Raw genomic sequence first — 14,054 nt, forward strand, 5'->3', positions numbered from 1 at the left:
TTTACCTTTGTTCAGGGACAAAGTGTTCACTTGGTCCAAGAAACAATAAACCACTCAAACTCACAAGGCTAAATTGTTTCTTTGGGGGGTATTTTTTAAGCACTATTTAATTTCAATCCACATCACGGAACAAAATAATCTAATCATGATAGTTTATCTCACACCTTATCAATGTATCATCCACAAGATAACTGCGTGACTCGTTCAAACTATGAAATCCACTATGACTCAGTTTCCTCTCCCAAGAAAAGGAGGACATAAATGCAAACTTGCCAAATTAGTGTGTCCTGAGGCGTGATACATTTGTGAAGCACTATAAAAAGGCAAATGAGAGCAATGGTGATATTTCCCAAAGATAGTAATCAGTGTAATTTGGTTAAATTCCAACCAAGAGGAAACTTGCCCTCTGCTTTCAGAGGGGAAAGTTTCCTGAAACTTGCTTGTTCATTAGAGTTCATTAACTTCTTTCGGTGGAAAAAAAACTCACCCTGGCTGGCCCTTGGATTAGCCTTCTGCTCCTTGTCTGGTCACAAAATGCAACAGAAGGGTAAAAAACAACAGGTCCTTCGAAAATGTTTCTGTAAAAGATGGTGCATCTTAGAATAAATTTCTACACAGCTGGACAAAGAAAAAAAAACCAGGGCAACACCATTTGCTAAAAAATTGACGCCGCCTGCTATTTTGGAGATCTTTCCTCTAATTGCTCACACCTGCTGTGGCGCGGTATATTCTAAAATATATCTCAACAGAAATGCTGCTTGGCAGCAGCCAAGGCCACCCTGGAGGGCCCCCACAGTCCCAGTCTTCACAACTTCACAGGAACCGGGGTTTTCTTCCAGGATAACATTTGAATGGAAATTCAAATAAATTCACTGTGAGCCTCCCTCCCTCTTTCATCTCTGCTCATTTCTGTCACATCACCTCTCTCTCTTCCTCCCTCCCTCTTCTTAAGTACATCTTCCTATTCCCTCTCCTCCCAGCATTCTTGCCCCTCTCACAACACAAGGCTTAGGCTTGATTCCTCCATTTGTTATTTTCTTGGCTTCCGAAATATCGTTTTTCCTTCTCTCTCTCTGCTCTTTTTGTGCCTCTGTGTTTCACATGCTCTAAGCTCAGAAAGCTGAGGTAACCCTTTCAGAACTGCATGGCTTTGAGAGACATGAGGAGATCACCAGATTCCCCCATCTGCACGTGCTGGTGTCTGTGCCAACCTCTCACCACCTGCAGCAGCTCCTCCCTCTGGCCTCTGTGCAGGTCACCATCCTCTCCCTCCTTCCCCCTCTCCCTGCTCCCTGCAGGCATCTGCTGCCTGTGACCCTTCTGGTGCCTCCAGCCAGAGGTCCTGTGAGCTCTGCTTGAATCAATGCTGCGCACTGCTCCTGAGAGATAAAGGCATTCTTAGAACTGACACTCAAGGAACTTGGTTTCTACACCCAGGTCTTCCTCCCAAACACAACACAAATTATTCCGTTGTCTTTGCCACGTGTTTCTATGGCATTTGTACTCCAAGGAATGGTTTGAGGACACTTGCCTTTAAAGTCTGGCAAGCACTGAGTCGCTCTGGTGACACAGGTCATAAATGAGTTTCCAGTGGGTTCCCCTGGGAGCAGGAGATTCTGGGTCTGTCAAGAGGACATTTACAGGCACGTGCATTCAGCCTGCATTGAGCTTCTTTCCCAGCCTAGATATCCACTTGGCGCTCGTGCCTCGTGTGTCCACATGGGGCTCATCTTTTTTCAGGGGCAACCTTATGGGAAACAATCTTGCAACTCTTTTCAGGATTTCTTTTAATTGCCTGGAGTGGTAAAAATGGAAAGCGGGACAGCTGGGAACTAGGGAGAGGTAGATGGGATAGGAGGGTACACTGGGAACAAGGACACCATGTTCTCTGCTCCTCACTGTCCCAGCTGGCCCCAGGCAGCTCAGGCAGCCCTCCTGCAGCAGTGAGGCTGCCAGCACTCACTGCAGGTGCCGAGCATTTGAATTCAATCGGGGCAAAACCTTTCCTGGTCTCTGTTGCTGTCGATGCCACACCAGCAGCCACGATGGTAGCCCTAGTGTTAAGTGTTTGGTATGGCTTTAGGGTCTCTGCATCACCCACAGCACGCCACTGGCAACAGACCAAAGGAAAAGCAGCAGGAAGCACACGGATACCAGAAAGCTCAGAGTCCAGGCCCACACATTTCAGACCAAGCAGAAAATCAAAATCTTAGAAACAAAGGCAAGACCTGCCCCAGAGGACAGAGGAGACTCCTTTACCTGTGTAACAAACTGTGGGTACTTCATGAGGCCTCAGAGACACCACTGCCTCACTGCAGCAATCTCCACTCAGCAGCTTTCCTGAAGACATCTTTTAATGCAGACATTCTCTTTTGCCCGGTCTTCATGACATTTTTCTGGTGTGCTACCTTTCAAAGACACAATCCACCAGTTCCAGGGTTTCGGGGAATGCTTCAGCTCCCAATAGACAGTGCCTGCTTTCAGATGGGAAAAACAGGAAGGAGGGAGATAGTGAGAGCAGTGTAGTCAGGTCTGCAATTGTCTATAGCCAAGTTAAAGAACTGATCTTTACAGACAGTAAAATAACTGTTTGATAGCTTCCATCAGCACAAGTAAGAAGAAAGGGAGGAATAAAACAGGTTCTGGGCAACACAGAAATCCAAATCTACTGGAGTCTATAGCATACATAAGGAGGCAGGATGGCAAACAAGGGGGGGACACAGAAATCCCTAATAAATCTAAATCAAGCAGATGTGGCCTAAAAAACAAGGGAACTGACTACTCCCTGATAGAAATATTACTTATGCCAGTGGCTTCACCACAAAGCCTTGAACCAGAAGGTTCATAGGATCCAAGGTGACAGTAACCTGTTGATTGCTTTATAGTGTCCTATAAAAGCCCAAGAATGCACAGCTCTCCAGCTTTCACATAGATCAGTTACTGTGAGGGTGGTGAGGCACTGGAACAGGTCACCCACAGAACATGTGGATGCCCCATCCCTGGAAGTGTTCAAGGCCAGGTTGGATGGGACTCTAAGCAACCTTGTCTAGGAGGTGGCATCCCTGCTGATGGCAGGGGGGTTGGAATTAGCTGATCTTTAAGGTCCTTTCCAACTCAAACCATGCTGTAATTCTATGAATCTATTAGCTACTGTGCTAAAAAGATGCTGAATAGAATTGAAGAGTTAATTTGTACAGACTCACTGGTCCTCCACATCACTGCCAGGAGAGAAGAAACAGTGGTTTGACGAGACAAGGATTGGAACACGGACCTCCAGCCACTGGTTTCACATTCACCCTGGACAGCTTGGCCAAGTGCTGCAGGGGGATGCCAACAAACAACCCTGAAGCCCTCCAGGTACCTCAGGTTACCTACATGGCAGGGCCTTGACTTTACCTGCCTCACTGTTGCATCTCATCTCCAATGGCAATGCCAGCACTGTGTTGGCTCCCAAAGCCATGGTGGGAATGAGAAGCCAAACAAGACTAGCTCATGCCCACTGCTCCGTTCCCAGACTGTCTGCACTTGGGCATCCAAACTGAAAAAGACCTTGTTTAGCAAACTGGCAGTGGAAAAAAGCTTTCATCTAAACAAGAACAACAAACAAATTGTCATTTCCACATTTAGCACCAGCTGCAAAGCTTTGCGGGTAAGGTTAATGGGGTGAGCAAGTACAGGCAGGGAGATAGACAAGTTACAGGTTGAAGCAGAGCTGTTCCCTCTCTCAGCAAAACACTGCCATTAACACCTGAACTAGAGAGAACTAGGAGAGGGAAATTTCTCCCACTGCTGATGCTACATCCACCCAGGCCCATTAAAGATCAAAGCACTGCACAGATGACTGGTGCATGTGAGATCTGAGCCAAAAGAAACACTCTCCCCTTCCCAAAGCTCCCCTTCCCACCAATGGCTGCTGACAGGAGGGCACAAGCAACCAGATGAGGAGGAACCAGGGGACTCTCTCCCTCCTTGCAGGCTCTTCCCTCAGTACTGGATCCAATCCACCTGTAAAGCACCAGCACGGCTCTTCTGCCTGAGCTCACCACTCCCATGGCCCATGGAGCCTCTGGTGAGAGGGGCGAAATTGGGGTTTTAAAAAAAAAATAAATCCCAGCCCAAAAGGGTTTTTCCCATCCAGGAAGCTGCACAGAATCACAGATTCAATTAGGCTGGAAAAGACCTCTAAGATCATCGAGTCCAGACTATAACCAAGCACCATTATGGCAACTAGACCATGGCACTGAGTGCCACATCCAGTACTTTCCTTAAACAGCTCCAGGAACGGTGACACTTCCCTGGGCAGTCCGTTCCAATGTCCAATGACCCGTCCTCTGAAGAAATTCCTCCTAATGTCCAACTAAATCTCCCCTGACATACCTTGAGGTTGTTTCCTTGTGTCCTGTCACTTGTTATCTGGGAGAAGAGACTGACCCCACTTGGCTACAACCTCCTCTCAGGAGTTGTAGAGAGTGATAAGGTCACCCCTGAGCCTCCTTTTCTCCAGGCTGAACAGTTCCAGCTCCCTCAACCACTCTTCTTAACACTTGTGCTCAAGTCCCTTCCCCAGCTCCACTGCCCTTCTCTGGACACTGTGCTCCAACACCTCAGTGTCTTTACTGGAGTGAGGGCCCAGAGCTGGACCCTCACCAGTGCCGGGTACAGGGGGACAATCCCTGCCCTGATCCTGCTGGCCACACTATTCCTGGTACAGGCCAGGATGCCATTGGCTTTCTTGGCCACCTGTGTGTATGCCAGCTCTTGTCCAGCAGCTGGACTGTTTTCCAGCCGCTCTTCCCCAAGCCTGTAGTGCTGTATTGGGGTTACTGTGTCCAGTTCTGGGCCCCTCAATTCAGGAAGGATATTGAGATCCTGGAGCAGGTCCAGAGAAGAGCAACGAGGCTGGTGAAGGGACTGGAGCACAAGTGCTATGAGGAGAGGCTGAGGGAGCTGGGGTTGTTCAGCCTGGAGAAGAGGAGGCTCAGGGGAGACCTCCTCACTCTCTACAACTCCCTGACAGGAGGTTGTAGCCAGGTGGGGGTTGGTCTCTTCTCTCAGGCAACTATCAGCAAGACAAGAGGGCATGGTCTTAAGCTGTGCCAGGGGAGGTTTAGGTTGGATATTAGGAAGAAATTCTTTATAGAAAGGGTAATCAGGCATTGGAATGGGCTGCCTAGGGAAGCGGTGGATTCTCCATCTCTGGAGGTTTTTCAGATGAGACTGGATGTGGCACTGAGTGCCATGGTCTGGGAACCACAGCGGTAGTGGATCAAGGGTTGGACTTGGTGATCTCGGAGGTCCCTTCCAACCCAGCCGATTCTATCATTCTATGACACCGTGAATCCCACAGGGAAAAGAACTAAAGACGGGGAGACGTGACAAGCCCCGCACCGGCCCCGGGGCGCCAGCGCTGCCCCACCGGAGGCGGTGCCGGTGCCGGTGCCAGGGGCGGCCCCGGGGCGGGGGAGCCGCCGGTCCCGCCCAGCCCTGCCCGGGATTCCCCGGCGCGGCGCCCGCCGGGAGCCGCAGTCCGCGCCGGGCCGCCTCAGCACCCCGGAGCCCGCGGGGGGGGCCTCGCTTCCTTCTCGCCGGCCTCCGCGCCCCGGCCGTGCCGACATGGGCTGGGGGTCGCGGCTGGTCGTGCTGGGCGGCCTGGCCGCCTGGGCGCAGCGGCGGCGGGCGGCGGCGGCGGGCCGGGATGGCGGCGAGCGGCGGGAGCTGGAGCTGAGGCTGGTGCAGGTGGTGTTCCGGCACGGGGCGCGCACCCCGCTGCAGCCGCTGCCGGGGGCCGCGATGGTGAGCACGGCACGGGACTGGGACGGGACGGGGGCGGCGGTGGGTGCCCCGCGGCGGAGCTGCTGCCTTTGCTTCCCTGATGGCAGCCTGGTGGTTTAGGTTTTATTTTCCCCTTCCCAAGGGGGATCGATAAATTTACTCCCCCCAGAGTAAATGTGGGGGGAAACGTGGGAATTTGGGAGCGTGGACCCCCATGCATCCCGACAGGCTTGGGGAAGAGGCCTTCTCCGCCTTGGAAAGCGGCCTAGCGGGGAAGGGCCTGGGGGTGCTGGTCCACAGCAGCGGGACACGAGCCAGCGTGTGCCCAGGGGGCCAAGAAGGCCAATGGCATCCTGGCCTGTATCAGGAACACTGTGGCCAGCTGGATCAGGACAGGGATTATCCCCCTGTACTCGGCACTGGTGAGGCCGCACCTCGAGCGCTGTGTCCGGTTCTTGGCCCCTCACTCCAGGAAAGACATTGAGGTGCTGGAGCGTGTCCAGAGAAGGGCAGTGGAGCTGGGGAAGGGTCTGGAGCACAAGTGAGGAGCAGTTGAGGGAGCTGGGGGCATTTAACCTGGAGAAAAGGAGGCTCAGGGGTGACCTGATCACTTTCTCCATCTCTCTGAAAGGAGGTTGTAGCCAGGTGGGGTTGGGCTCTTCTCCCAGGCAACTCCAAGAGGAAATGGCCTCAAGTTATGGCAGGGGAGGACCGGGTTGGACATAAGGAGGAATTTCCTGATGGAAAGGGTGATTAGACATTTGAACAGACTGGTCCCTGCAGGTGCTTAAGGATAGACTGGTTGTGGCACTTAGTGGTATGGTCTAGTTGCCATGGAGGTGTTGGATCATAGGTTGGACTTAATGATCTCAGAGGTCTTTTCCAGCCTAACTGATTCTGTGAACAACTGCTTCAGCTGCCGGGAGCCCTCAGGGGCAGGATGCAGGGATGGGGCTGCAGTGGGGATAACACTCAGTACTGCAGTGCCCATGGACTTTGCTCCAGGGCTGAGCACCCACCTTCCAGATAGTGCTTGGCAAATGTGCAGCTCCTGCCTTGGTTTTACCACAACTGATATGACTCTCCCAGCCTCCACTGAGGCAGCCTCGGGAGCTGGCAGGTGTTAGTTCAGGTAGTTTGCTACAGCAGCTTTTCAGTGTGCAACAATGAGCAGCAATTGTGATTTCCTACAGATCTTTCTCCTGTAAGGGGAGGAAAGCAGGTACTGCATTTCCTGAAGATCAGATCTGCAAATCCAGAGTGCAGCACTGCTCTCATTTCTCTATGAGCTGTCTGAAGAGATCTCTATGGCAAGGCAGCACAGCATAACACTCCAGCATTGGTTTAATGCTCTTAAAAGCCCTTGGTTTAATGCTCTTGAAAGTTTTCCACTGAAGCACTGCTTGTTTGTTTGTTTTGAAGCAGGTGGAATGGCATCCCACTCTTATAGATGTACCTGCTAAGACTAAGTTTGATTACAAGGTGACTAACCTAAATGGAGGACCTCAACCTCACTCACCCCTTGAGGAGCAATACAGAAAGACCACATTCAAGGTGAGGCTCTCTTTCCCGGTGGGTTCGTGTTCCCTCTGTAAACTTGTTTGTTTCCATAGTCCACTGGAGACCCTTCCTGTTCTTTGCTTTTAGGGTGGTGCCATTGCAGGACAGCTGACAACACTGGGCATGCAGCAGACATATGCCCTGGGGGAAAGGCTGAGGAGAAGATATGTGGAAGAAGCCAACTTTCTTTCACCAACATTTAAGCCTGCTGAGGTCTTGTGAGTCTCTCAGTTCCCTCCTTGGCCTTCTCTTGCTTCCTCTCTCCTAACAAGTAGCCCTGTGCTAGGGAAACTCTGACTAGCATACCCTTCTCCACCCCACAGCAGACTGGCTGGCCCCTGGGCCTTCATCTTTGCTCAGCCTGTAAAGCCTGGTACTAAAACTCTCTCGTGACACAAAGCATCCAATTCCCCAGCAGTGCTGAGAGTGATGCCAGGGACAGGTTCATCTCATCCAGGTTTAGCCATTGGCAGTGGTCTTATGCACCTGTATGGTTAATAAAAGAGAAACAGGCATTTCTGGAGCACACTTGAAGTCACTGTAAACAGCTGAAGTTCAGGGAGATGAAGCAACCCCTGGTTGCTCACATCACTAATGCTGGGAGTGTCTGGCTTAGGATGAGATTAAAGTTACACCAGAGAAGTGTGAGTTTGTTATCTCCACTATTTCTGAAGGGAAGTTAAAGGGCAGCTCAGATGTAGGTGTCTACTTAAGATAGCTACAGTGACAAAAGATGAATCCCACCACGGGTTTCCAAAGTCACAGTGGAAGCAGAACCCTCAGTTCCAGCCAGCCCTCCCCAGCTGCAGCCGTGCTGACAGGAAGGAGAAGATGCCACTTCACAAACTGCTTTCTCTCTTTCAGCATCCGTTCCACTAATATTTTCCGGAACCTGGAGTCCACACGGTGCGTGCTGGCTGGGCTGTACCAACAGCAGAAAGAAGGTTGGGGAGACTTCTGAACAGTGCCTTCCTTTCTTTGCTCAGCCTTCCCTAGATGCACGCATCTTGCGCACCCCAGCTCTCCCTGGCTCCTAGTTGTTACTTCTTCCCAGGTTCCTTGCACTTGGCCCCCTTTCCCCTACTCTCCTGGCTCTTTGGGTTCTTCACCAGCTTGTCACTTCCTTGCTCTCTTTGTGTGTCTTTCTGCTGCAGTTTCAGACCTGCTGGGGAATCAAGAGGGCAAAAAGTTCTAGGTCCAATGTTCATGAGATGCACATCTGAAAACGGTTTCTCAGAGAAACCTGAGTATCTTGGCCAAGATCCTTTACAAGTTCAGTATCTGGAGTAACTTCCACCTGTATCTTACAGTTGGTAACTACTTGTATGCCCTAGAAATACGCTCTGCATTCTGAAGATCTCACCTCTGCTCCTTCCATATTCAGTTCCACAAACAAGCCGAAGTGACTTGCCAGAGCTCCTTACACCTGATGACACAGAGACTAATTTTTGGCACTTAAAAACACTAAGAAAAATGAGCACACAATTAGAAAGCTTTACGAGGTTCACAGCAGGCATCCCTGTGGAATTCAATTCACAGAAACAAGCACAGTGGCTTGTGTTGCAGGTGATGCCTCAGGGGAAATTGCTAGTTGACAACAATGCACTTGAGTACAAGGGCTGTGAAAGGGATTAAAGGGGTCCAAAGAAACGCAGATGCACTGCTCATCACAGGAACTTCTTCCTTGTTCCACAGGATCTGTCGTCATTGTCACTGATGAAGCCAGCTCTGAAATACTCTACCCCAACATGCACAACTGCCAGCGCCTGAAATGCTTGACCAGGTAATTGCCGGCAATACCTCCCCGTATGATTTCACTTCTGTCTCATTTCAGCAGTAGTCATTTAAAACAGCACGTTTTCTTCCCATTTCCCAATTTCTTCCCCTGCCACTTACAGTTCTTTGGGAATGCTTAGGTAGTTGTATAGAACACTTGGTAAAGCAGAGTTACACACCAAGCAGTGGCACCAGAAGAAAATAAAGGAGAGACTTTTTCTTGAAAGACCAATTTAATTTAGTCTGTGTCTAGCAAATGCTCATTACTAGCTAATGTACAGCTAGTCTGTGGCATTGCTGCAGGGCAGAATTAATGTCATCTACATTCCTTAACGAGCCTTTCAAGTGTGAACATATTGGGCCTCCTTTTTATATTCAGCTTCTGGTTTGGGAGTTATTTCAACATTCCGGTCACATTTATACCTTGAAGAAACTGAAATATACTCAGCCTTGATACATTTAACAAAGACTAATGAAGTAAAATAAGGAACATCCTACATAGAAAGAACACTCGTGTTTGCAGAGTCAAGTACTCTAAAATGCCTGTGCCAGGTTGGGCATGGGGTGGAAACTGAACAAGAGAGGCAGATGTATTACAGCTTGCCTGGGTTATCCATTACCATATTTTTGTCCAAAATTCAGGAGTTGTCAGAATTCACTTGCAAAAGCTCACTATATAATGCTTGACTCTGCAGGCAAAGAATTGTTCTAGACAGTGGTGAGGTGACAGCCCACAGAACCAGTACATTCAGCCTCCTCGAGTAACATCAGCTGTCCAAAAAGGGAGGAAACTGCAGGGTCCTCTGCTCTCTGCCCACTAACTGAGCACATTTGGTGACCATGTCAAGGTAGACTTTTTGAGCTGCAGTAAGAAGCACTGCCTCAGCTTACAGGCTGCCTAGGAAATACACAGCCAGCATGGGTATTCTCAGCTAAAGTTTTTTAAATACAGTTTAAAACAGCGTAAAGATGCAAATGGCTTCTAGCAAAGCAAAAGGTGAATTTAATCTGCAAGTGAATTACTAGGTGTTCCCTTTTTCCCACACCACACAGCAATCAGTTCAAAGCTTCTACCCTTTCTTCTTTCATGAGGCAGTTAAAGGCTGCTCCCTGAAGACACAGACATGTACAGTTCCAGTATGACCAGATCTCTTAACTGATACACAGCCCTTGCTTATGGGAACCACTTCTGAGGTGTTCACATTTTAATTTTTCCCCTGCCTCTGTGAGAGCAGAGAGCCAGCTCTGATCCTTGACATCTGGATACATTATCTGTCCTTCCTGCAACTCAGACTCCCAACATCAGGAGTCTCTCAGTATACTGCAGTGCTTCTCTTCTACCCCTCACTGATGTGAGACAACTCCACAGGGCTAGCTCAGAAAAGCCTGACAGCAAAGATAGAAAGCCTGGTGTGTGAAAAGTTTTTTTTGTTTTAATTCCCTTGCAGGCAGAAGGGTAAGGATGCTATGCATCAGCCAGGTATCTCTGATGACTTGAAAAAAATTAAGAAGATGATGGGTATTGATGGTGATGAGTCCGTGGATTTTTTTGTCCTCCTCGATAACATTTTTGCTGAGCAGGTGAGCCGAGCAGTTCTGTTGCACTGTCACAGGAAGAACATCCCCTTACCATGCACAGGGAGGAAATCACAGAGTGCCAACACCCATGGATAGCAACGGGTACCCACCCCAGTACCTTTCTGTGCAATCCAGAAAGTTTATAGGAATAGCATGGCCTTTTTAAAAAGCAAGATGTGGAGTCAGCCTTGCTGTAGGATGGATGAAGACTTGTCTCCAGTATTTACGTTCTTACCTGGAAATCCAGTATTTCTTTCAACTGCAATATAGAGCTAAGAGAGCAGCTGGGCCTGCCTTGCCCCATTTACAAAGTGCTTTCCCTTTTTTGGCACTCAGCACCTGACAGTCCTCCTAATCCTGGTTCCAGCATAGTAACTGTGACCCACAGTGCTTCTGCTACTGGAAGGAAGCTGGGCATATTTTTACCCCCCTTTAGTACCTCTTTTTTGCTGGGGCTAATGGTAATTGATGTGGCTGCCAGTTGAATGGCCCAATGTGTTACACTCCCTTCACACAGCACTGTATCAAACATCCATCCTTTCGGTACACAGAGCAAGGCTGTATGTCTAAAACCATCCTAAAAATCCTCAGGTGAATACCACAGAACAAATGGTGGGACATGAACAGCAGTTTTCTGTGGGCAGTCACCCACGTGTCTTCAGGCTGGGTTCAGAAAAGGTCAAACCCTGTGGCTGTGCTGTGTCTTCTCCCTCCAGGTGCACAATCTGCCAAGCTCCCCAGTGCTGAAGAAGTTCCAGCAGACGGTTGAGCGCCGATCCGTTGACTCCATGCTCTTCCTTCTGGAAGAAAGTTCAAGGTGATTGCCTGCACCCATGCCTCCAGCCTCAGGGGTTGTCTCACCCAGGGGTGGATGTGCTACACCAGCTTCTGCAGCGGACAGAAGCCCTTTCCAATCTTATGCATTCCCCCACCAGAGGCTACTGCCCGCCTCATGAAGTTTGTGCCCCAGCCATTTCGGTAGAGTCCAGTGCCTTCAGTCAGTAACATGAGCTCAGGAAAAGGAGTCCACACTGAGGAGGCCAAGATGTGGCCTTACCTGCTGTTTTGTTGATAGTCTCTGAGGAGCAGTGCTAATCCACCAAGGTTTAAGGCCTCAGTTGCCACAGTGTTTAAGTGAACCTGTGTCAAAGGCAAAAGCAGAAGAGAAGAGGAAATACTTCCAGCCCAGGCCCTGAGGCTGCAACAGCCCTTGCAGATGCACAAGTACAATGTGAATTCCAACTTGGGAAGTTTATCCCAGGGGTGGTACCTGCACAGCTGGGCTGAGAAGTGCTAGTGCTAGCGGAAAAGGTGATGCCAGGCCCTGCACACAGGTAACTACTTGCAAAAGAATGTGCTGCTACATGCAGTTAATTGCCTCCTGCACAGTTGTTTGTAAAGCTTGGCTGAGTTGCCAGCCTAGCAGTCATCTTCCTTTCAGATTCATTTGCAGCTGCCACATTCACCAGCTCCAATCAGGTGATGGTATGGCACTGCCTTTTCTAGTAGGGTAGCTGCCCTTAGTCTTTTCTTTAACACGTATTGGAGATCTCAGGTACTGAAAGACTGATTCCCCCCATTCCCACAACACCCAGGAGAGCCAGTCCCACTCATCTTCCATTTCTACTGATATACTCATTTCGGTAGAGGGAGTTTCTTCCCACCAGAAGTTGTATAAAAATCATCTCTTTGTTCAGTACAAGGATAAAAACTAATTTATAAATTATTATTATAATGGATAGCCACCACCTTCTTGAATCCTGTCCCTCCCAGCAAGGACCTCAACCACTTCAGTTGCTGTTTTGCAGTCAGCTACTGTCATCCTCCCTAGCTGAAACCCATGCATCCAAAAATCACAACCAGGGAAACAAAACAGTGTAGAAAACAATCAATGAGTTTCTAGATTTCCCTTTGTGTGGGCCACACCTCATGATACTGCTTGCTAATGCCTCTCCCCTCCCAATCTGCAATCACATTAGCGTGGTGACTACACAACCTCTGAACTAAAAATTAACCATATTAATTGCCCTGAACAGTTTGTAGCTACACTCCATACATGTTATCAATTTATAATAGAAAAGAGGTTCCCAGGTGTTCATATGCAATTGTTTGAAAGTTTAAAAACTAGTAGATTTGTTTCTGCTTCTTTTCTAGAGAAGTTATTAAGATGAGTGTTGGTCTCCTCCTCAGTGCCTTACAGAAGAACATTAAAGCAGCAATAAATCCCTCGACTCCATCTGAAAAAGCCAGGTACAGGGCAAAACTCCAACTGGTATAAATTCTGACTTGATGTCAGTGTGAACCTGGTTCAGAAAGATATTGAATGTGTGGGATAATGAATGAGAATGAGTGCTCACCTGGCAGAAAAAGCACGAGTGCTACTGGCTCTCCGTGGAGGAACACAGCTGAGACATTCTGCGTTTGGTTTTGGGTTTTTTTCCAGAAAGCTCATCCTCTACGCTTCTCATGATTCTGCTCTTATACCTCTCCTGTTGGCACTGGGCACCTTTGATCGCAAGTGGCCACCTTATGCTGCAGACGTGACCCTGGAGCTGTACCAGCACCGTCGGTCCAAAGAGTGGTTCGTTCGCGTGTCTTACCGTGGAGAGGTAAGATCCCCTGGGAGGTCCCTCCTAAAAATCCTGGGCTTTTGGATTTACCATGCAGCAAAAAAAACGGCTTTGGCAATCCAGGAAATCCGTGATTCTGTCTCTTTCCTTTTGCAGGAGAAAGTGGTGAAAGGATGCAAAGCAGGTCTCTGCCCACTTGAAGAATTTCTAAAAGCCCTTTCACAGTATTCGGTCAGTCCACAGGAGTACAATAACCTGTGCTCCAAAACATCAGCAAACTGACTGATGATTAAGCTTTTAAAATTAAAATTTTAATTTTAAATTAAAATTATTTTATTGCCACAATCTTTGACTATTTTTCTTTATATTCTTGCCAACCTTCCCTATTCCAGAGGCATTTTAGATGAGGGGACTTTTTCCTGCCAGACACAGGGTGGCACAGTGTCACTTCACACTGTTAGCAACAAGATGAAAGAAGCCACGTGACAGAATGGCTCAAGTTCACTTCTGAGGTAGCCACACAAAAGCACAGAGAGGCTAAAACAGCAAGGGACACAACAGACCATTTCAAATTGTCCTGCTGCTTCAGGAATACGAGAGAAAACATACCTCTTCCATATGCTGGGACTGTGGGATGAAGCCCAGCGTGCTGTGTGCTACCAGACTTGAAAGCTTTGACATAACAATTGATTTTATGTTTGCCAAACTGCAGAAGCCATTGTGCCTTTCCCTTTTTTTTGTCATGTTGGAGGGTTGCTCTCTTCTGACAGATGAACCAAGCAAACCGTGTAGCACTGA

The 14,054-nt window shown here is 48.9% G+C and overlaps 1 protein-coding gene across 1 annotated transcript; it reads left to right on the forward strand.

The window, feature by feature from the left end:
• Positions 1 to 5,613: 5,613 nt before the first annotated feature.
• Positions 5,614 to 13,601, forward strand: ACP6 (acid phosphatase 6, lysophosphatidic). The gene is made up of 10 exons (XM_017830797.1): positions 5,614 to 5,793; positions 7,195 to 7,326; positions 7,420 to 7,550; positions 8,197 to 8,276; positions 9,028 to 9,115; positions 10,557 to 10,689; positions 11,403 to 11,503; positions 12,841 to 12,936; positions 13,130 to 13,295; positions 13,413 to 13,601. The coding sequence occupies exons 1-10, from the start codon at positions 5,614 to 5,616 to the stop codon at positions 13,536 to 13,538; spliced, it is 1,233 nt and encodes a 410-aa protein (XP_017686286.1). The 3' UTR covers positions 13,539 to 13,601.
• Positions 13,602 to 14,054: the final 453 nt, after the last annotated feature.

The sequence above is a fragment of the Lepidothrix coronata genome, unplaced genomic scaffold, assembly GCF_001604755.1.
Source record: "Lepidothrix coronata isolate B3197 unplaced genomic scaffold, Lepidothrix_coronata-1.0 Scaffold183, whole genome shotgun sequence".
Lineage (NCBI taxonomy): Eukaryota > Metazoa > Chordata > Aves > Passeriformes > Pipridae > Lepidothrix > Lepidothrix coronata.

Bases quoted from the DNA above. Each gene is read 5' to 3' on its own strand.
- ACP6 (XM_017830797.1), top strand. From the start codon at position 5,614: ATGGGCTGGGGGTCGCGGCTGGTCGTGCTGGGCGGCCTGGCCGCCTGG. The intron at 5,794-7,194 runs GTGAGCACGGCA...TTTGTTTTGAAG, and splicing joins CGCTGCCGGGGGCCGCGATG to CAGGTGGAATGGCATCCCAC. The intron at 11,504-12,840 runs GTGATTGCCTGC...CTTCTTTTCTAG, and splicing joins CTTCTGGAAGAAAGTTCAAG to AGAAGTTATTAAGATGAGTG.